General features: G+C 43.8%; 1 protein-coding gene across 4 annotated transcripts in view; it reads right to left on the bottom strand.

Annotated features, from left to right (window-relative positions):
* Window positions 1–3,822: 3,822 nt before the first annotated feature.
* herc1 (HECT and RLD domain containing E3 ubiquitin protein ligase family member 1) overlaps window positions 3,823–23,485 on the bottom strand; it is a 251,209-nt gene continuing 231,546 nt past the window's right edge. For 2 of the 4 annotated variants that reach the window (XM_085972042.1, XM_085972044.1), the window contains exons 69-78: window positions 22,277–22,446; window positions 20,855–20,993; window positions 19,112–19,281; window positions 18,823–18,992; window positions 18,487–18,655; window positions 18,022–18,098; window positions 15,121–15,373; window positions 12,854–13,006; window positions 9,233–9,538; window positions 3,823–4,475 (exon numbers count right to left, since the gene is read on the bottom strand). In XM_085972042.1, the coding sequence (XP_085828168.1) occupies window positions 4,290–4,475; window positions 9,233–9,538; window positions 12,854–13,006; window positions 15,121–15,373; window positions 18,022–18,098; window positions 18,487–18,655; window positions 18,823–18,992; window positions 19,112–19,281; window positions 20,855–20,993; window positions 22,277–22,446 (1,793 nt within the window). In that variant the 3' untranslated portion in view covers window positions 3,823–4,289. The remainder of the gene's footprint in view (window positions 4,476–9,232; window positions 9,539–12,853; window positions 13,007–15,120; window positions 15,374–18,021; window positions 18,099–18,486; window positions 18,656–18,822; window positions 18,993–19,111; window positions 19,282–20,854; window positions 20,994–22,276; window positions 22,447–23,485) is intronic. The other 2 variants (XM_085972043.1, XM_085972045.1) reach the window with 1 other exon arrangement.

Here is a 23,485-nt window from a genome sequence, read left to right as displayed (position 1 = left end):
TTTGAATCAATTATTGTGTTTGAATTCTTAGTATAAATAAATCAAGCTTCTCGCTTCCTAAGGTAATGAAATAGTTTTTCTGACAACTTGCCTCAAAAAGATTATAATATTCATCCTGCAACTTATTTTGAAATAATTTGGAAAAACAAACTCAAATAGACATAGCTGAAGAAGGACGTGCTTTCCATCCTGACGCATCACAGGGGATTCTCAGTACTAAATACAAACGTTCCCGTTAATTATTTTTTGGGTGCACGGCCCATTCAAGATACCACGCACGCATGGTTTTCCCAGTAAGCCAGCTGCGTGGGAGCTGCAGAGCGCTGCGCGGCCGTGCAGCTTAAAGGAAACATTGCTGCATACTCCAGTAGTGGTAAAAAAGAATTTTCAGCTACGTTAGTCAGAGAACAATAAAGGACTGTATGGATTCCTCAGGGTAGATTCTGCTGGATAATGCAGAGGTTTGAAATGGCTACTTTTCAATCAGTCTTCACTCCAGTAAAGTGCTCAGTTACCGTTAATGCAGTGAATAGTTGACGCTAAAGAAAGTGGATGTGGAGAGTCCTGGATGGAATAAGGTGACTCAAACCAGCACAGGCTGCTGGTCCAAAGGTGCTCAATGAAATGGGAGCTTTGCTCAGAGAGTCCCCTGCTGATATAATCAACCACTTGCTGAGGTCGGAGATTGTTCCCATGGACTGAAGGGAGGTCCAGTATTCAAAAAAGACAAGTCAGAACTGGGAAATTACATAGAATCAACAGCACAGAAACAGACCATTCGGCCCAACTGGTCCGTGCCAGGGTTTATGCACCACATGAGCCTCCTCCCACCCCTCTATCACACCCTATCAGCTTGGCTTTGGTTATAGGTAAGTTTCTGGAAGGGAATCAATATTCAATTCAATTCAATGTGTCATATATGCAGCAGACGTGTGTACTGCACAATGAAATGTTGATTTTTAAGAGTCTTCCCAACATTGGAATAAATATGGCATAACAATGATAAAAATACCAATAGAAATAAAAATACTAATAGAAATAGAGATATTGTGTGTGCCCACCTTGACAGAGAAGGGTTATTAGAGACACTCAATATGACTCTGGAAAAGGTTATGTCCTACCGACCTGATTGAATGTTTTGAGGTGGTTACTAGGCTAGTGCATGTAGGCAGCCGGTTGACATTGTATACCTGGATTTTCAAAAACCTATTGACAAGGTGCCATACAAAATGCTATTTACGAAGATAGAGTCCTAGGGATTGAAGGGCAGACCCTGGCTTGTTCCATTCCTTATTTAATGGCAGTGGTTGTGTGCAGGGATCAGTGTTAGAACCATTGCTTTCCACAATCTTTATTAATAATCTGGATGATGGAGTTGGGGGGGGGGGGGGGGGGGCAGAGAAAAAGAGTGTCTGCAAGTTTGCAGATGATGTAAAGATTTGTGCAGGTTTCAGGACTTGAGGAGCAAAAAATGACTACAATCAGATCTAGCTGCAAATGGGAAACAGACCCACATCTGGCATTGAATGATAGATAAATGTGTTATGCACATGGGCAGAGCTAATGACAAGTGTGTGTAAAGACTGCTGAATGGGAGGGGGAAAAAAAGACTTGAATGTTATACTGTAATATATGAATCTCTGGTTCACGACCAGTGTCTCAAGGCTATAACAAAAGCAAATAGAGTATTAGTATATACTGCTAGGACAGTCCAATCCAAAACAAAAAGCACTATACTGTCCTTGTACAAGACCTTGGTTAGGAGTCATCCAGAATAGTGTATTCAGTTTAGGTTCCCTCCCATGGTGGGTGAGAGAGATCCTGGAAAAGGTTCAGAGGGCCACTAGATTGATACCTAGCTTAAAGGCTTTTAGTTACCATGATAAGCTTAAGAGCCAGGACTCTAGAAAACCACAGACCACAGGAGATTTGACTGAGGTCTTTTAATGTAGACTAGATAAGATGTCAGAAGGTTTTTCTTCTCGCTGAGTCCAACGGCCTTTCGAGCAACCTGCTGCCTCGTGCTGTGGATTCGCTGCAAACATTCAAAAATGATCTGGCTGAGTTTCTAGCGGTGGGTGGGGCACTGGGTGATGTAGCTCATGGACACTGTGGTCGCCTGGAATTCAGTTTGATGGCCTTTGGCTGGGGTGGGAAGGGAAGTGGGGAGGGGGAAAGAAAGAGGCCCAGAGAGAGGGGATTCCCAGTTCTTTTCCCTGACTTAGCCAAGGGGATTGCTCCCTTTTTCGTTTGTGCTTCTCCCAGATCAGGTGGCTGAAGATTGCAGGGCAGGGGGGATGATGGGGGTCATCTTGCTCAGTAGCACCATGATGGTATGGGACAGGCTCAGTGGATCAGCTGGTCTTTCCATGTTTTTATAGATAAATATCAATTATTTTTTTGTTAATTTTAAAAAAATGTTATGAACATTATTTAACATTAGAAATTTCAGTTGGAGAAAAAAAAAATGGAAGCCCAGATTTCAAAATTATTTTTTGAACATTTGGTTGAGATTTTACTTTTTAAAAAATTGGTAAATTTTCATCACTGCACCTACACATTTCTGGTATGTTATGGCCAAACAATTATTGAAGAGTTTTTTTTGAAGTGGGTGATTGATGAATTTTTTTTCTTTGATTAACACTTGGCTGCCGAGTCCTGATTTGTTGAATATGAAGCCAATCAAAGTGTGACACCAGAGGGAAAGTGAATCAAAAACGTGCGATGCCAGAGGTGTGATGTAATCCGCAGGAATATTACATCACTGTTAGAATAGTTTGAAACACAGTATTAATGGGAGTTGGCTGTGCTTGTACTGCAAGATCACATTCCCTATTGGCTTAGCCCGGAACGTACTTACATTACAGTTTGCATTCCAGTCAGTTAGCGCACAATGTTCAACCCATTAGGTTCCAGATCAACATTACAAGCTGAACACAAACAAAAAATAATTACAGGATCCAGTTCTAAAATCAGACTGTAAACTTGGAAAATTAAAAAGCGTACAACCCTTATGACCAACATGCCCTCTAAGCTGTGCAGGCGTGCGGCTGTCTGTCGGTCCCGTGCAGCCCGGCTTTCCCTCTGGTGTCACAGCCTAGCTCTTAATCAGATCCACTCATCAACACACCAGGCAGAGGCAGAGGCCAAGTTAGTTTTGCTACTTACTAATGAGTGATGATGATCCCTGGCACTGTCTAGAAATAATTCAGTCTCCCCATTTCAGAGGAATTTACAGTTTATAGAAACTAAAAAAAAAACCCTCAGCAGATGCAGTATATACACAAGGTCAAGGAATGGAGAAACCAGCCAGGAAAGACAATCTGGGAGTTAATATCTTGGACTTTTCTGCAGGATGTAAATTGAAACTATTCCCAAATGTCTTTCTGTTTATTAGGTTACAAAAGCAGCCTGGAAGAACACAATCAACAGCTGTAGATACTGCTGGGCCTAGTTAGACTGATTTTACAAAAATAATTGCAATATCAAAATCTGGATGTGAAACTAAATCTTGAAAGAGTCAGGCACCAGGCAAGCTGTGGTAAGGCTGTGTGGGAAAGAGAGACAGGATGGTAAATGGTGGGCAGACACAGGTGGTTAGACTAAGGACAGTTTGACCATTTCGATTTTAGAACCTCCAGTAACGTGAACTCAGCAATACTTGTTGAATTTGCTGCGTGCATCCCATCTTGACAATTCTAAACCTGGTTATAGTTTTTAAAAAACATATTTTTGCATCCAGAACAATATATCTAGTAGACCAAAGCTGAGGTTTAACATCACTGATCAGAAGAGCATGAAGTAGTGTAGAGAGACAATGGCTTTAAATTAACTTTTTATTCTCGACGTATTTCTGATAGGAAACTCGGCACAGGCAATTCAAATTAAAACAAAATAAATAGAAGAATATTTATGTAAAATTGCTCTCCTTCATGAACAATTATACACAATGTACATTTGTTTTAAACTTTAATTTCACAGCCCCCTAACTCTGGGAGGGCTCATCTATACCATTCTCAAAAATGCACCAAAATATCTCCATGCAAACTTATCAAAAAATGAACAAAAAACAAATACCAGGAGGAGAAAGGTATTTTTTTCTTAAACCTGTCTATAGTTGAAATTAAAATCAAACAATAACATTTATCACATTCATTTTTCTTCAAGTACATATACAATTAAAATATTCTGGGCCTCTCCTCACGATAGCTGCAGTAGTCACTTACACGTACAATCGCAGAAGGCTCGCTCATCAGCGCCCCCTGCTGCAGCAGTTTTTGTTCAGAGAATTAATAGTCTGTATCAGAGCCTTCTGCATTGTCCACATTGCGGGACAGCATGTAATTGTCCATGTCTATGGACCTGCAGTTGTTGATAGCATAGCGCAGTCGCTCCGCCATGACTGCCTGGCTGGAGTAGGGTGGCAACCGCAACTGGAAGAAGCAGGTTTGTGAGGTAGGCAAGCTGTCGTAAGGCTGTGTGGGAGAGAGACACAGGATGGTGAATGGTGGTCAGACATGGGGTAGAAAGCTATAAATGATCAATATAACCACTCCAGCAGATCAGAATACACACGGGTATGTTTCATTAACTCTCGAGTTGCATATTCTTGATCAGTACCAAAGGTTAGTTTGCAAGTATCTGAAATCACTTTTCAAGCTGCCACAGTCCCAGTTTCTTTCAGTGTGTAAGACATTCCATCAACTATACAGGTAGCAGACAGAGAGTGGTGTGCTGATAGCTTTCTACTGGGTACTAAAGAAGCACTCTATATAGTGTCTTGGTCTCTGATCAGTAGCCCAATAAGTTCACCGTTAATGATTATCACATATTTACATGCACACATACACAATATACAAACATTCAACATACATAATAGATACACACAACATACATATAACAGTCCCCACCGCTTATAGTGGGCGTGTTCGTCCGAACGAGATTTGCCTGCTGTACATGATGGCCAGTATAACATCTTTGACAGACTATATGGCATTGAGTAGATTGGGCCTGTATTCTCTGGAGTTTAGAAGAATGAGAGGTGATCTCATTGAAACATAAGATTCTGAGGGGGATTGACAGGGTAGATGCTGAGAGGTTGTTTCCCCTGGCTGGAGTGAACTAGGGGGCATAGTCTCAGGATAAGGGGCCGGCCATTTAAGACAGATGAGGAATTTCTTCCCTTGGGGGGTTGTGAATCTTTGGAATTCTCTACCCCCAAAGGGCTGTGAATGCTGAGTCACTGAGTATATTCAAGGCTGAGATCAATACATTTTTGGACTCTCGGGGAATCAAGGGATATGGGGATAGTGCATGAAAGTGGAGTTGAGGCCGAAGATCAGCCATGATCTAATTAAATGGTGGAGCAGGCTCGAGGGGCCGTATGGCCGACTCCTGTTCCTAATTCTTAGGTCAGCACCCAAAATAATGGCAGTGCCACCACTTTTAATACTGTAAGATGTTATTGTAAGTGTGAGGAACATTGCCAAGCTCTATGGACCAGCAAAGTATCATGACGCATGCAAGCAACATGACATGACATTAGGATTCCTGAAAGATATTTCAAGTCTCTAACCGGGTGTTACTACAGCTGCCAGAGCTTTCTACTGTGACTCGAAAGCCGCTGTTAAGTGCTTGTAGCAGACAAGATAATGAAAGAACCAGCACATCAGCAGCCGATTTAGCATTGTGCTAATTATGCAGAAAATGCCAGCTACAATTTGCAGAGCACAACATAAATTAACAAATTGTGAAAGCATTGCTTTTATTGGAGAGGATCAGATTTAATAACAAATACATTTGGACCAGCAAAAAAAAGTTTTTAATATTGTAATTTAAAAAAATTCTCCGAGACTAAAACTGAAGCATTCTGGTTTTTCTCGATAAGCTCAGCCTATGTGACCGAGGATTCCTCCCATGCAGGATATTTATGGGTTTTAGATCAGCTTGTACTGAGTGTATTGCTATTGAGCACAGATGTTGCACACACTGGGGAAGATTTCTTTACTGATGTAACTTAATTAGTCTTACTACTACAATACAGGGATGGTCATTTTATTTTAACCTTCAGCGCACCTTAATGAGGTGCAAACTAGTGAGTAAGCACAGCTGGTTCTGCCCGAAATAAACCAGAAGATGCTCTGAAATTTGTGTCAATGCAAATGGGTAATGGTTAGCCCATTCTGGCTGATGTCAGCAACTGCCCGTTTGAAACGTGGACGGTTTAAGTGGGGAGGGCTGGAATACGCGCACCCATGAAGAAGTTTCCTACTAAACAAATACCCAGATGTACAAAAGCCTGTAAAATGGCAAAGTGCTAACAACCCTATAGCATTCACCATCGTTGAAATATAGTATTTCACAAAATATGCAGAATTAGTGTTCTGAAAAATGGAGGTGTATATGTGTCTCATTAAACATCAATTTGTTGTCACCGCACTTTAGGAAGGATGTGAAGGCCTTGGGGTGCAGAAAAGATTTACAAGAATGGTTCCAGGGATGAGGGAATTCAGTTACGTGGATAGACTAGAGAAGCTGGGGTTGTTCTCCTTAGAGCAGAGAAGGTTGAGGGGAAATTTAATAGAATCATAGAAAGTTACAGCACGGAAAGAGACCATTTCGGCCCATCATGTCCACGCCGGCCAACAAAGAGCTATCCAGCCTAATCCCACTTCCCAGCTCTCGGTCCGTAGCCCTGCAGGTTACAGCATCCCAAGGGCACATCCAAGTACTTTGTAAATGTGGTTAGGGTTCCTGCCTCTACCACCCTTTCAGGCAGTGAGTTCCAGACCCCCACAACCCTCTGGGTGAAGAAATTTCCCCTCAAATCCCCTCTAAACCTTCCAATTACTTTAAATCTATGCCCCCTGGTTTTTGACCCCTCTGTTAAGGGAAATAGGTCCTTTCTATCCACTTTATCTATGCCCCTCAATTTTATACACTTCAATAAGGTCTCCCCTCAGCCTCCTCTGTTCCAAGGAAAACAGACCCAGCCTATCCAGTCTTTCCTCAGAGCTAAGATTCTCTACTCCCAGCAACATCCTTGTAAATCTCCTCTGTACCCTCTCTAGTGCAATCACATCTTTCCTGTAATGTGGTGACCAGAACTGCACGCAGTACTCTAGCTGAGGCCTAACTAGTGTTTTATACAGTTGAAGCATAACCCCTCTGCTCTTGTATTCTATGCCACGGCTAATAAAGGCAAGCATTCCGTAAGCCTTCATAACCACTTTATTTACCTGACCTGCTACCTTCAGGGATCTGTGGACATGCACTCCTAGGTCCTTTTGTTCCTCTACACTACTCAGTGTCCCTACCATTTAATGTATATTCCCTTTCCTTGTTAGCCCTCCTCAAATTACCTCTCACTTCTCCAGATTAAATTCCATTTGCCACTGTTCTGCCCACCTGACCAATTTATTATATCTTCCTGCAGTTTCCTTCTTCAGTATCAACCACACAGCCGATTTTAGTATCATCTGCAAACTTCTTAATCATACCCCCTATATTCAAGTCTAGAACTTTGACATATACCACAAAAAGCAAGGGACCTAGTACTGAGCCCTGCGGAACCCCACTGGAAACAGCCTTCCAGTCACAAAAACACCCATCAACCATTACCCTCTGCTTCCTGCCTCCGAGCCAGTTTTGAATCCAACTTGACACTTTGCCCTGGATCCCATGGGCTTTTAACTTCGTGACCAGTCTGCCATGTGGAACCTTATCAAAAGCCTTGCTAAAGTCCATATACACTACATCAAACGCACTACCCTCATCTACCCGCCTTGTTACCTCCTCAAAAAATTCAATCAAGTTTGTCAGACACGACCTTCCCTTAACAAATCCGTGCTGACTATCCTTGATTAATCCGTGTCTTTCTAAATGAAGATTTATCCTGTCCTTCAGAATTCTTTCCAATAATTTTCCCACCACCGAGGTTAGGCTGACTGGCCTGTAATTACTCGGTCTATCCTTTTCTCCCTTTTTAAACAAGGGTACCACATTAGCAGTCCTCTAGTTGTCCGGCACCACACCTGAAGCCAGAGAGGATTAGAAAATGATGGTAAGGGCCTCTGCCATTTCCTCTTTTGCTTCGCTTAACAGCCTGGGATACATTTCATCCAGGCTTGGGGATTTATCCACTTTTAAAGCTGCTAAACCCCTTAATACTTCCTCTCTCACTATGTTTATTTCATCTAATATTTCACACACCTCCTCCCTGATAGCAATGTCTACTTCACCCCTCTCCTTTGTGAAAACAGACGCAAAGTATTCCTTAAGAATAGAGGTGTTCAAAATCATGAGGGGTCTAGACAGAGTAGATAGAGGGAAACTGTTCCCATTGGCAGAAGGGTCGAGAACCAGAGGACACAGATTTAAAGTGATTGGCAGAAGAACCAAAGACGACATGAGGAAAAACTTTTTTACGCAGTGAGTGGTTATGGTCTGGAAGGCACTGCCTGAAAGGGTGGTGGAGGCAGATTCAATCACAGCTTTCAAAAGGGAGTTGGATAAGTATCTGAAGGAAAAAAATTTGCGGGGCTACAGGGAAAGGGCGGGGGAGTGGGACTAGCTGAGGTGTTCCTGCAGAGAGCCGGCATAGGCACTTTTGCCTCCTTCTGTGGTGTAACCATTCTATGATTCTATTCTGTAATTCTGAGCTAGTCATATCTGGAGTAGAAATATATCTTACCAAGTACAGTAGGCAGTTACACCTCCATTAACCACCCTAACAGAGACCCTTGCCGCAGGCGGATAACAGAAATAGGCAGATAATCAAGTCCCGAAATGACTGCTGTCTCTCCCTCCTGATGGTGTTATGACAGCTAACCAGCCTGCTCACTGATTCCCTCTGCACCCACCTGCAACTCCAGTCACACAGATCAGTCACAAACCAAAAAGCAATGGCCTAGAACGCTCCCGTTACTAACCACAGCCCTCCAGTTACAGAGATGAGTGCTATTGCAGTATGTGCTCACCTCCAGTGCATATTGCCTATGGGACATGGGACGTGAACAGGAGAGTGGGATTAATCTCGGTGGCTCGGAGAAAACACTGGCATGAACTAGATGGGCCGAATGCCCCATTGCTGCGCTGTAACATTCTGTGGTTTTGTCAGTCAGCAGCTTCACAGCACTGGTCTTCAGCAGAGCTGCCAACTTTAAAAGCAATAAAGAGCCTGCCTGTTTACATGCTCCCCTGCACCAGCGAGGAAAAAATAAATAGTTCTTACCCTATCAACCTTCATAATCTGAAACCGCTGGGAGATGTCCGCAGTGTTTGCTGGCAGACGAGACCGTCCAGACACAAAGCGCATGAAAAGAACTCTCTCTTCATTGGAGAATTCCTCCAGTGTCTGCCAGAACCACTGCACTAACTGATGCTGCTCATCAACCTCTCGATACCGCACGACTTTCTTCAGGACTTCGACAGAGATTTCTGGCAGTCCACAAACCATCTGTTCCAACTGCCTAGCGGTAAGGAGAGAAAGCAGGGGAACCGGAACAATCCAGGACATCCCTTCTCGAACGGCAGCCACCTGCATCAATAGCCAAGAAAAAGCAATGCTTTAACAAAGAGGGAATCAAACACTTGCTAAACGTTCAACAAAATACATTTACAGCTTTTTTCCCCCCCCTTGCTGAGATGAGAGATGACAGTCTGAGAATGAATCATTTTCCTGATTCCCTAGATGACATTAATGATGGGATGCAGCACTCCAGACAAGTAGTTTATTGAAGATGGAGAATTCGAATCTTGAGGTGATAATGGGCCAGGGTGAAGAAGTAGGGCCAAAGGCAGGTAACATTGCCGAGATGGAAGGAAGCAGTAGCAAAAGTAGCCCAAGCCGCTTCACAAGTGGGGGGATTGGGTAAATAGTTAAGGGAGGTAACCTAAAGCAAGGTCTCCGGAGAATCTTTTGAAGGTGGGAAGAAATGAAGCCAGGCTGAGGGATTTAGGAAGAGTGTTCTAGACAGTACAGTCCTGATGGTTGAAAGGCCGCACACCAATGATGAAATGAGGGAGGACAAAGCACATGGTAGTCCAGACTTGAGGGGGGAGGCGGGCAGAGATTACAGCGGAGTGAGGCCATGCATGGATTTGTTGACGAGGACAAGGATTTAGGTCAATGCATTGGGGGATGGAGACTCAGTGAAGATCAGCAAGGACTGTGAAGGAATAAGCCATACAGCCTATTGGGGGATGGAGACTCAGTGAAGATCAGCAAGGACTGTGAAGGAATAAGCCATATAGCCCATTGGGGGATGGAGACTCAGTGAAGATCAGCGAGGACTGTGAAGGAATAAGCCATACAGCCTATTGGGGGATGGAGACTCAGTGAAGATCAGCGAGGACTGTGAAGGAATAAGCCATATAGCCCATTGGGGGATGGAGACTCAGTGAAGATCAGCAAGGACTGTGAAGGAATAAGCCATATAGCCTATTCAGAAAAAGGCACTAATGAAAGAATTCTGGTCTTATTAAAACATGACGAACTGGATTTGGAAATTTAGAAACCTAACTATGGAATAGCTGTGAAAGCATTCTGGCTATTGAGATAAGACAGTTGTTGACCCTGAATAAATAACCTTATTGAAACAGGAGGTGAAGGGCTCCGACAGGCTGACCTTTTGGGGAAAAAAAAACGGTTCACCCTGGATAAGGTGTTCTAATTTAAACTTCGTAAAGATAGCACATAAGATAAAGAACATCTGCCCTCGTAAAGATGACAAAGTAAGGAACATCTGCCGTCACACCGTTTTTATATGGTAAACTTAGAACACCTAGAGATGAGACAAGATTCTGGTTGAGGTGGCAGTAAGAGTTGCAGAGGTCAGCAGAAAAATGACTAGGGATAATTAACTTGCACAGCAGAAAACCTTAAAGGAGATACCACTGGAAAAGGGTATAAATATTGAAGTTTCAAATGAGATAGCAGACTCGCTTTAATCGGGCAAAGCAATTCTCGGCTCCAGAGGTGGCTCTGTAGTCTAACACTCTTTGTACCTCGGGGATCAAAGGTATTTGATATTGATGGATATCCTGTATAGAGAACTTGAGGACTGTAATACTGTAGCGAAGTTAAGATTTAAAAGTAAGAGATAGCATTTTTTCTCTTTTCAGAACGGTTAATGTTGCGATTGACTGATTCACCAACTGTAAATTGCATGTTGGTTCTTTAATAAATCTATATATTTTTAGAATTGTCTCACATAAGCCTTCTGTATAAAAACTCACAAACTCAATCTCTGTACACTCTTTGGTGAGGAGGTGCAGAATTCTGAGGGAGTTTTCCAGACCCTAATATCCGGAACGTTACAGTCTAGCTAAACTTATTAAAAGTGCTATCTGGAGGACGGTAACATTCTCGGGTTGTTCCTTTCCTTTAGGGAGATATAGCCCGGACCTTTAGACCCAATTAAGCGTCTTTAGGATTCGGCTACCTCAAACTTTAGTTGAAAGTGAACATCATGAGAAATACACCTGATCCGGGGTAGCCCTAAAGGGGCTAGGACTAGTAAAAAATCCCTTCAGAACAGGGTGATAGGTGAGTGGGACTTAGTAAGGGATAGTCGTTAAAAATCAGCTATAAAAATGAAAGACATATTTGATGACTTTTAAAAACATGCAACACTTGGTGGCTGAAATTCCAGGACTCCTTTCCACTCTCGTCCATCACTGTAGCCCCTGTTCCAATAACGTGGTCATTGAAATATTCAGGGTGGGTTGCCTGCACCAGTATGGCACAGAGGCACTGTCCCAATAATTGTGCCACACACCTCAAATGGTGGAACGGAGGCCCAGGAAGGCTGAAGAAGAAAAGGAAAGTTTTCAATTTCTCTTTAGGGAACAAATGGCCATTGGTAGAAAGATTATCATCTAGTGCAGTCCTGCTGCTTTCACGAGGTCCTCAATGGAACCTACTCTAGCTCTCCACTGGTGAGAGTTTAGTTGGGTTTACCAAGGGTGCAATTCCCGTGGGCTCCCCCAGACACTGCCAGCCCCCCACAACACTCACCCACACCCTTTCCCAGTGGAATTTAAATGGGGCGGAAACCTGGAAGAACTGGGTCCCACCTCTGAATTCTGGTTCCCCGGCAGGCGATCCACCTGCTCTGCACCCTCCTTGGCCACTGTAATTTCAGCTCCATTACCTTTACCGATAGTACTTCACATCATTGTGATTTTCTCAAATTTCCCAAATACAACCAAGTAATGAACGTTATTAAAAAAAAGCGTTAACATTTCAACATATTCTCTCTTTCTTCACTTACTCACAATAGAAAATGATAACTCCCCCTCCCCTTCTGTGAGGTGTATGGCAGAGGTCACCTGTGGAGGTCACCATCAATGGTGAAGCTCACTCCACGGTTGGTGTCCTTGAATTATACAGGGGTTCTCACCGCTTGGGGAAGCTGGAGGTTAAGCAGCTGTTAAGCCTGGGATCTGAACTCTGGTCAGCAGTCCAGTGCTCTATCACAGCCTCCAGTATTTTTGTAAAACACAAGAAAGCCTAAGATTGGTCTTCAGTAATGTCAGATGGAACTAAATACTGGTCGCAGGGGTTAGAAATATTGCAACAAACCTGCAATCATACAAGTGCCTTTAACAATGCAGAAAAATATCCCAGGGCACTTCACAAAGTAATAAAAATGGATATAGAACATAAATTGGGATAATTAAGAGGTGAATAGGATACTAGAATAACTCAACTGATAGCAAGTATTATTTTCTGACTATATTTTTTTATCCAGTACCTATTTCTCTGTCGAATTGATGCCCTGGGCAAGCAATAAAACAGGATAATGTGACGTAAATTGTTCTATTGGGCTAATTGTGACGATCCACTTACTTGGCGATCGATTTCATGCAGCCGATATTCGATTGCCCTGTCCACATACTCCTTCCGATTGGAAAAGGTGAGTGGAATGCTGTTCCCACCTGGGATTATGGGAACCATTTTGCCATCAGCACTTTGCCCCACAAAAGAATCAAGAGGTATCATCTGAAACACAAAGGGAAGTGGCATTCCTTTACTCAACAAGGCTGAAACTTTGGTCCGCCACAGCGGGCAGGCCTGCGATTTGAATTCTGGTTTTCTATTCATCAGTCAGTGTTTCCAACCTTTCTTGCAAACCACAAGAAAACCCAAGATTGGTCTGTAATAACATCACATGGAACTAAATAGGTGGTCGCAGGTGTTAGAAATACTTCAACAACCCTGCATTCAGAAGTGCCTTAAATAATGTAGAAAAACATCCCAACTTCTTCAGGGAGATGAGCCCTTTGAACCTTGGAGAACACGGCCAGGTTTCTCGCGACATTTTACTGGATATTTCTGAATATGCTTCCGAGTTACTTCTCATAATTCAACCTTTTTACATAATGGGATAAATTCACTGATCCCTTGCTCCAGGCTGGGAGCCGTAGTCTGTGTGTTCTCCTGGACTGGTTTTGATTGCCTGAGGGGGTCGGAGAGGAATTTTCTCTCCCTCATTGGCCCTGGGTTTTTGGGTTTTTCTCGGTTTCTTTTCTCACCCAGATTACATGGCTGTGGGGGGGGGGGGGGGGGGGGGGAAGGAAGTGTCTAGTCATGATGTTCCAGCCCTCGAGTGTGAGGCAGTCTTTTCCTGCCCGTTATTTTTGTATGTTCGTACGTAGGGTGTGGGTCAGAGAATCAGTGCTGTGGTCCTATCTCAGACTCGTGCTTCCTTTGAGTGCGGCTCCCTGCTGGGATCTGTGAATTTACCCATGTCTCATCACTAACCTTAGGGACACAAAAGCTGCCTCACGACTTTTCTCAGCAATAATAAGCTTTAAGGACCCAGCATGTAGTAACGTATAAGCAATTCTTTACAAGTTTTCTCGCACAAGGAGGGAAGTTTCTGGTGCTGTTACATTAATCACAACTCCAAATGATGAAGCAACTATTCAGCAATTTCTTTTCCCTCAAAGTATTTAAAGCATTGCGGCACTACCTACTTAAATCATTGTAAGTGTGGAAAAGAATGGTTTCAACATGATGAGGTGTCCCTGGGCCAACTGGTTTCCATTTTCAGCTCATGCATGATGCTGGAATATTACAGTAATAAAGCTGCTCAGGAACAGTGTACTAAACCTAAATTAGCACCAAAAACAAAAACTTAAAGAATAAAAAACATGCACCCATGCTTCCCCCCACCTTCCCTTTCACACTGTCCTATTTAATTTGACCTTTTTCTACCTACTCTAATCATTTTAAATATTTGAAGTTTTAAATGTTTCACTTATCTTTCTGCCTCCCTGGCAGTCAAAGATTGACACACAGCCCCATCGCTCATTGTGTGTAAAACCCACTTGCCTCTGAGGCCTTTTCTACCTTTAAAGGTCTACAGGCTGGATTTTTTTCCCCCCCAGTGGCTGACTGCTGTTGAAAGTGCAACAAGGTGGAAATTCCAGACCACCGCCTGACCCAGCACTGACTGTGGGGACTTTCCTGGGATCAGCCAATTAACATTTTTTGGGGAGTCTATCCACCTGCCCAACAGAGAGGGAAGTGGAAAGGTCAGTGCTGGTTGTCTCCTGGCTATAACAAGGTTGGGTGTCTCTGTCTGTGTGGGTAAAAGGATAGTATTTAAAATTTGAAGAGCTGTTCTACTGCTTGGAGCAACACTGGACACCTGCACACAGACCAGCTGGCTGCCGATGGGGAGAACGTGATGACTGATGCCGCTCTGTTATTACTACCTCTGCTGGCCGGCATCACTTCCAACGGAAAATCCCAGATGTGCTGGAAATCTTCAGGGAACTGGCATATTGGCTGAATGCCTGCACTCATCTACTCGAGTGGTCTGCACCCTTAGCTTCCCCATTCCCCCTACCCTATTAACAATCTTACCATTCCATTTCAATATCTTCCCATACCCCCAAAATGCACTATTTTACATTTCTCTGCATTGAACTGCAGATGCCACCTGTCTGCCCACTCTGCTAACCCATCTATATCTTCCTGCAATCTCCATCTGACACTCTAAACTTGCATAGGGCACCAGTGTTTGATATTATACAAATGATGTAAAGGTTTCGACCATGTGTTGTCATGCCCAATTTAAGGTTGTGGTAACTTTATAACATACTAACCTCATGGAAATTCTCCTCAGTAATCCCACCATCTTCAATGTGAAGAATGCTGTTTAGTGTTTGTACATAAAGCAAATCCACCTCTTCAAGATCTTCCAACGAAAGTGGAATACAGCTGAGCTGCTTCCATACCATTGGCGCTAAGTGGAGATCCAATGGCTTCTTTGTACGAATGGCAACACCCATAAGAATTCCCAAAAATTTGAACTGCATTAGGTGCTCTTCTGAACAAGTTGACGGGTTAAGGAGGAACCTGTAGAAGGAAAAAAAACAAGTATGTTCCTTTTTAAACTGGGTGAACAGTGCTGGAACAATAATTTGTTATTGTTCCCCATTAGTTAGCTGAATAAGAGGGTGAACTTTCTGAAGTGGGGGGTCCATGGAGCAGCAAGTTAAGCACTCACCGATATTGCACTGGGCTGATCTTTCAGGATTCCCAAGATAAGTTCCAATAACTTGTTCATGAGAGCTCCCGATTGCATATAATTAGGAAAATGTCGTGAGTATCCCTTGAATGACTGCAGCCAAGTAGTAAAGAGATATGACTACATGGGGGAAACAATGTTGTTTCAGCTTTTTCCAAAGGTTGCATGAGGGAAAAGAAATGGCTAGAAAAAAATCCATGAAGACTAAATAAACTTGGAAGCAGGAAATCGAATCTGTGGGTAAGTGATGAAGTGGAGCAGTGCCAGAGCCTGTCCGATGGCTGGTAAAGCGGAGATGCTGCTGCATGAGGAAGATTGCCCTGTGTGGCACTCCAGGACCTCCCCAGAGGACAGCCATACAGCATGCATGACAGGAGCTGCTTCCAGGATCAGTGCCGTGCACAGTACCTGCACAATCTGGTAAAATATGGCACACCTTAAGGAAGCTGATAACGCAAGATGATCCTATGGTACCAGTTATCAGGTCGATGGCCTATGTGTACACAGCCTGCTCCACATTTACTCATGGCCCATGTCAAACCCTCACACAATCTTGCGTCAGGGACTACAGATACACTAGGTGGCACTATGGTGGATGTGGGCAGTCCGATTCTGGCGCTCGCTGCCCTTCCTGGAATGTCTCATTTCACCTTGTACCACTTCAGCCTTGAAATATTCTATTTGTGGCACTTCAAAACCGACCCCCATCATTAACTTTAACCCGATTTGCCCATCACCACAGGACTAAGATGCTCCTGGTTTGACACCGCAATGGGTTTACACTCCCCGTGGTGTCAAACAGAAGTAGTGCCTCCCACCTTCCTCCAGAGGGTTTTAGTTCACGTTGCTCAGGTGTCGGCTCAGACTCTGACTCCAGAATTACATTCAAACTTTAGGTGTGAAGCGGATTACTCAGACTCTCTTTAGTACTGAAAGATCGGATGCCCTAATGAAAAGAGCAGGAAGCTTCTGGTCATGAAACTGCCCCCCTTTTCCTTCCTCTAGTTGACTGAAGAATGGCCAATGGAGCCATTCACCCATTCATTGAAAGTGAAGCCACTAAAGTATACTGCTGCAGGCATCCTTTAATCCAAGGCCGGGATGCACTTTCCTCACCTTTTGAAACTCAGAAAAAGAAATGCCTTCTTCCCCCAGTTAGTGCTCACTCCCTGATCGAAGGATGGATCTGGTTTAAGTATGCGCTAGCTGTTGTTAAGAGTGAAGTTTGGTAGCATTTAAGTGATCACCATTTAGTTTGATTGGCTAGTTATCTCCGTTCCAGAAACTGGGGCGTAGATGATCAATAAGTGATCGTGATACGAAACCCCCGCCCTTCCTGAGGCTGACCATCATCACGGTTCTGGTAATTTTTATGGTGTAACCAGCACCCATCTCACAGGGAAGAATTTTAACCCAAACTGGGCCCCATGAGGCTGCTCACTGGGTTCCAGTTGGTGAATATAGAGCATCCCAGAGGCTACCTAGCCAGCACTCAGGTAAGTTATTGGGGGGGGGGGGGTATGGTTTGAAAAGGTACTGGGAGCGAGTGTTGGATAAGAGGCTGGGGTGCCAGTAGTCCTGACTTTCTTTGTGGGGCCCAGAGAAATACTCCTGCTCACCCTGGCCCCACAAAGTTTTGTACTTAACCTTTGCAGCGTCCGCTTCCGTTCAGACTGCTTCTGATGAACAGAGTATCGACGTTGAATGCTCCACTTGGTAGGCTGTTAAAATGCCTCCGCGGTCCTATCTAAGCGATAGGAATCCCACTGACATATATTTGAGGTGATTGCCCAAGTCTTGGGCGGGTGCCTCAACTGCCCAGGGATCGAGTGGTGCAAGATAGGCCGCGGGGAGCAACAGTGTGCCGCTTCCATTTTAACCCATGTTCTGCCTGATTTCCGCTGGGCGGAAGGAGTTAAAATCACCCCATAAATTCAGTGTTGAATGATGCTGCGTCAGTTAACTTACTGCTGATGGATGGCGTTTGTCCCAGTTGACTATGGGTAGGATTTAGCCGGCATCGTCAATCCAGATGTCTGGGGTTGAAATCAGTGGAAACTTTGTTATACCTGCCTGCTGTCCACAGTTTTGGAATTGTTGACAAACTCTCACAATACGGATTTGTAAATCATATACAAAGGTCAAGAAGAGTCAAAACAAATGTCATGCAAACCAAAGTCCAGAGATAAATTAGAGACAGAATATTTTTCCTACAAACTGATCTGCTACGAGAACTTACTAAGAGTTGTATCTACAGGGCACAAGTAGACAAAGCACTGTGCAGCCTCACATACAAAAATAGCAAGCACGAGACTGGTGCGGACAACAAGCAAAGTGGCGTGGAGGGGTTTTTAAAAGGGATATATCAAAATCTTGGAACATCAAACCCCCTTTAGATGTGAAGAATATAAAACGTTTGCTGCATATCAGTAAATAATTAACCGAAGTTGCACTGGAATGGAGTAACAGCTCTTACCTGTCTCGGTTATAGCCTACTTCAGCCGTGACATTTGGAGTAGCAATGAGAAGGTCTACTATCCCCATCTCGAGTTCCTGTTTAAAATTGTATTTTATAAAATTAAAACTTCATACACATTAATCTGAACATTGAGCAATAAAATCAAACGCTGCAACTAAGAACAACAGAAAGCTGAATTACGGTTTCCAATTCACTGAAGTAAAATATTTAATCTTGAGGCAACATTAAAATATTCTAAAATTGGTTGATTATTTATTTGCATCTGAAAGCATTTTGTAACTTCAGATATTACATCTGGAACTCATCGCTGCTTTCTTTTAAAATACTTTTAGAAAAATAGATCCAGCCATCTGCTGAATCTGGCACAGTTGCTCTGTTTCAGGATATTATAAACAAAGTTATTCAGCCTCATTTTTTTCACTGCCTAGTAGAATGTCGACAAAACAAATGTGGTTTTATTACCTGACATATCTCTGTGATGGTGTCGTCAAATACTCCACCAGCATCATCGGCACCCTCTCCCACCAGTTTCACCTTCCAGGCACGTGAAGGTAACCGCAGGTCCGATGCATTGAGTTTAACCACTTGTCTAGCAATCTGTACAAAGATAGGCTTACACTTGCGGCCTCTACTGGGAGACAGAGAACGGCCATAAAATATTGCTGTTTACTATAGGAATGCTTTTCATCATTTTCAACAACAAAAAACTGGTCTAGAGAAACTGGAGCTTTTCAATTGTAGAAATACATATTTTTGCACAAATAATGTTCAGTAAAGACAATTAACAGCAACACACACCTGGTCGAGATCCTTTTCACAGTGATCTGGGGGCCATAATTTTTGCCTTGGACCATTGTCTTTCCTATGGAACGCACCATAGGAAGAGTGTAAACTCTTGGTGCTAGCAAAGGCCTTAGCTGTCCCTGGACTATTCCCCATGTTCCAGCATTATAGTGAGATGTACTGTTCTGTAATTACAATTGTAAATATTCATTAATTTTTTAAAACATCTGTAAAGTATTTACTGAAGGTCTATCATTAAGTGTTAAGTTTCCTATTTAGTTATCGCAGGCACTGCTTAGCTTACCTGATTGTTCGGACTAAGGTTAAGTAACCTCCATGAAGAGTACATGAGGTCTGAGAAGTGGTACAGCAATCGTAGCCTGGCCCGGATTGTCTCAATATTTGTTTCCTTCAGTGAGCTGTACTGGGGTGGAATAGAGTCCGGCAAACCTAGCTGCAGAGGCACAGATACACCTACCAAGAGGAAGAGCACATTTTCACATCAGACAGACAACAAAACTCATTGCAGCAGGATATGGATCGCATTTCTAGAGAACGTTTAGGAGAGGCTTTATTTTTCACTACACAATCCAGGCTCTTAAAACTGTTCACATCAAAGCAAGCTACCCAATTTTGTTTGGATAACTTACTTTGATGTGTGGGAGTAGACTGCTCGATCTCCAGGAGAGGGAAACATTCCTGCTCCACAGACCCTTTCTGGAAGCTAATTATGCAGCAGCATAAATAAAAAATAAACAAAAAATTCAGCAGGTCCATTAAAGGTTATGTTGCGGGTCTAACACTTTACCAGAACCCAGTAACACTGATTTTTTAAATTTGTCCACGGGATGTGGGTGATGTTAGCAAGGCCGCATTGATTGCCCATCTCCAGTTGCTCCAAGGTGGTGGTGGCGGGCCTTCGCCTGGAACTGCTGGTGATGGTGCTCCTGTGATGATGTGGACCCAGCAACATTGGAGTTTTTTGTGTGCGCGGTGGTGGACAGCAGCCTAGGGTTTTATGACAATTTGGCAGGTTTCAAGGTCATTATTTATGGTGCCGCAAGTTGCTAGATTTATTGGATTCAATTTCCTAATGGTGAGATTTGAACTTGCAACCTCTGGGTTACTAGTCCAGTACCATAACCACTACACTACCACACCCACTGATGGAGAGGGAAGTACATCTATGGATTTTTGACACAGTAACTTTTCAACCCAAACTATTGCCTGGTTAATCTATCGGCTTTTTAAAAATTTGTTCACGGGATGTGGGCGTCGCTGGCAAGGCCAGCATTTATTGCCCATCTCCAATTGCCCTCGAGAAAGTGGTGGTGAGCCACCTTCTTGAACCGCTGCAGTCCGTGTGGTGAAGGTACTCCCACAGTGCTGTTAGGGAGGGAGTTCCAGGATTTTGACCCAGCGATGATGAAGGAACAGCGATATATTTCCAAGTCAGGATGGTGTGTGACTTGGAGGGAAACTTGGAGGTGATGCTGTTCCCACGCGCCTGCTGCCCTTGTCCTTCTAGGTGGTAGAGGTCGCAGGTTTGGGAGGTGCTGTCGAAGAAGCCTTGGTGAGTTGCTGCAGTGCATCTTGTAGAGGTACACATTGCAGCCACGGTGCAGTGTGTACCTAGATCCAGAATACCTCAAAGATGTGTCACTTTGGATATAATCGTGGTGTCTGTCAAATCAGCAGTTGTTCATATACAGGACCATTAACTTATCTACCTTAGCCAACACAAAATGATTTTAATTACTATTGTTACATTCAACCTGATGACAGTGGTTCACTTAAATGAACCTTGGTTTAACCAGGAACATTTCTTCAACTATATCCTAGACTGTTTATGTTTGCTATAGTTTTTATAGTATAAAAGTTAAAAATCTGTTCCAATCTTGTATAAAAAATACTTAAAACAAGTTATTAATAATTGAATTTAGTAAACTGTCTCAGTCACTGATAAAAGTAACTATTTATTAGTCACTGAAACCCATCACTAGTCACAGCTTACAGTAAAATGAAAGGTAAGTGGTAAGCAGCTCACCTGGTGCTCTTGGTGGTACTGGAGGGGCCGTCCATGCTACACTGTGGCAACGACCTGCTGAAATCTGCCGAATGCTCTTTCCCTGGAGTGCTGTGACTAGAGTTGGCTCTCTTACATGATTGGTATGGCCCAGTCCCAGCTAAATAGGAGGGCAAGGAGGAACAGAAATGAAGACCGGAGACAAGGCACTGCAACAAAACCTTACTGTAGACACTTCTAGTTTTCTGCTGAATGTACCTCTCCATACTCAAATGCATCTACGCTTAGAGAGCATTTTTGAGAGAAGAAGCCAAGTATTCCTAGAAAGAGGTATTGGAGATGAAAACAAATTAATTGCAGCGATAAAGAGAAATAATTTCAGATATGAAAGCTGCTTCTGCTTTTAGGTGGTCCAGTGTTTGCGTGGTGCCACATATTAACTCTTTAAAACGACTTTAAAATCTGTAGGGCAACAAAATCCACATAACCTTTTCCTACGTAGTCACTGTACTTCTAAGTGCTAAAAGGAGTAAGTGCCGGATGTGCCCGCTGGTGACTTCTGGTGTGGACTCTGCCAGTGTATTGAGAGGTCAGGAGGAGGTGACCACATTATAATACTTAAGATGATTGTTCACGCCACTAGGGCGCATCGCATGCAACTGCCCAGTCAGAGGAAGACTGGGAATCCCAGCAGAGGTGTCCGGTTAGGATGGGGGAGTTGGGAGGGCTGGGATTGCCAGGGGTCCCAAGAAAAACAAGTTTTAAGCATTCATATCAGCCTCCTTTAAAACTGGCCAAAAATCTTTGCAAGTGCAGGCCTGCAAGGGGGGCCCTGATTCCACCAGTCAACACGCCTGTCTTCACAGGGTATACCAGTGTGCCAGCAGATTCCCAGGCTGGAGACGATACAAGTCCTGGAATGGGAGTCCTCCTCTCCCAGCCACTTCCCTCAGACACCAGCGCCCTTGTTTGGGGCGGGCGAAGGCCAACACCCGCAGATTTTTGGCCTACGTGTATCATCTCATTCTCCCATTCAATCTGCACGGGGAATATTCTGCGCACACGCCGCCAGATCCCCAAAAGTAGTTAGGCCCAACTCCAGAATACCTATCCATCTTCAGGAGGGACACCAAACTACAGCAGCTCAGGAACCACTGGAGTATTTGATCATCTCAGGCTACAGTTTGTTATAACCTCCAATATCATTCCCAATTAGACTTTTATTCCAGCTCATTTCTTTTGAAGGAGTTTATATTGACATAGCATCAACTGCTTTTAGTGGGAATGTGTTTCACATCTCCACCACTCTAAAGAAGAAATCTCCAGTCTTGCTTGAGGCGAGTTGATTTTGAACCTGCGCCCTCTCGTCCTGCGCTCATATTTCCAAGTCAAATAACCTGCATTATGGATAAGTTAGAGTCCATATCGCTCAAGATTTCTTACCTGCCCTTCTGAATTGCTGCCCCATCCAAAAACATCTCCAGGCGATGAAAGGCCCAGCGTGTGCTCAGCACCCACAACTATATCCTCAATAAAGACTCCATTCAGAGCAGGTACTAGCTGAGGTCTGTTATGATTGCGGGCGCGGCCCTCAGGCAAGCCAATCAGGCGGTCTGGTAGCACAGAAGAGGATCCATCAGATTTTGAACAGAGCATATTATGAAGACAACTTCACATTATTTCCATCTCCAAACATAAATGAACAGACTCATCCAGATTCATAAGACACTGCCCCTTTACAAGTTTAATCCCTTACAAAGCCACCCGAGTGTGTGTAGTCTTCTCCCACCCCTACTGTGCATATAGCCAAAGTGTTAAAATCTAGGATTCAGCAGATAGTTTCTTGTGTCCAACACAAAAGCTGGCTCCCAGATGCAAACCAGCGCTTCCTATGAACTGACCTTGTGTGCAGATAATCGATGATAGTGTACCGTGCAGGTGGATAGACCTGCTTATTGTCTCTGGATTGCAGGCAGGATTTCTTCTACGCACCCATATCACTTCGGATGATGATGATGATCATCATAGAAACATAGAAGATAGGAGCAGGAGTAGGCCATTCGGCCCCTCGAGCCTGCTCCGCCATTCAATGCGATCATGGCTGATCATCCAAGTTCAGTACCCGGTCCCTGCTTTCTCCCCATACCCCTTGATCCCTTTAGCCGTAAGAAATATATCCAACTCTTTCTTGAATATATTTAATGAATTGGCCTCTACTGCCTTCTGTGGTAGAGAATTCCACAGGTTGACCACTCTCTGGGTGAAGAAATTCCTCCTCATTTCTGTCCTAAAAGGCCTACCCCTTATCCTTAGACTGTGACCCCTGGTTCTGGATTCCCCGACCATCGGGAACATCCTCCCTGCATCTAGTCTGTCCAGTCCTGCCAGAATTTTATAAGTTTCAATGAGATCCCCTCTCATTCTTCTAAACTCCAGCGAGTACAAGCCCAGTCGACCCAATCTCTCCTCATACGTCATTCCTGCCATCCCAGGTATCAGCCTGGTGAATCTTCTCTGAACTCCTTCCATGGCAAGAATATCCTTCCTCAGATAAGGCGACCAAAACTGCACACAATGCTCAAGATGTGGTCTCACCAAGGCCCTGTAGAACTGCAGCAAGACATCCTTGTTCCTGTACTCAAACCCTCTCGC

This window comes from Somniosus microcephalus, chromosome 32, assembly GCF_052327205.1.
Source record: "Somniosus microcephalus isolate GS21.2 chromosome 32, FLI_Smic_1.0, whole genome shotgun sequence".
Lineage (NCBI taxonomy): Eukaryota > Metazoa > Chordata > Chondrichthyes > Squaliformes > Somniosidae > Somniosus > Somniosus microcephalus.
The sequence above is the reverse complement of the archived record's forward strand: the minus strand, read 5'-3'. Positions and strand labels throughout refer to the sequence as shown.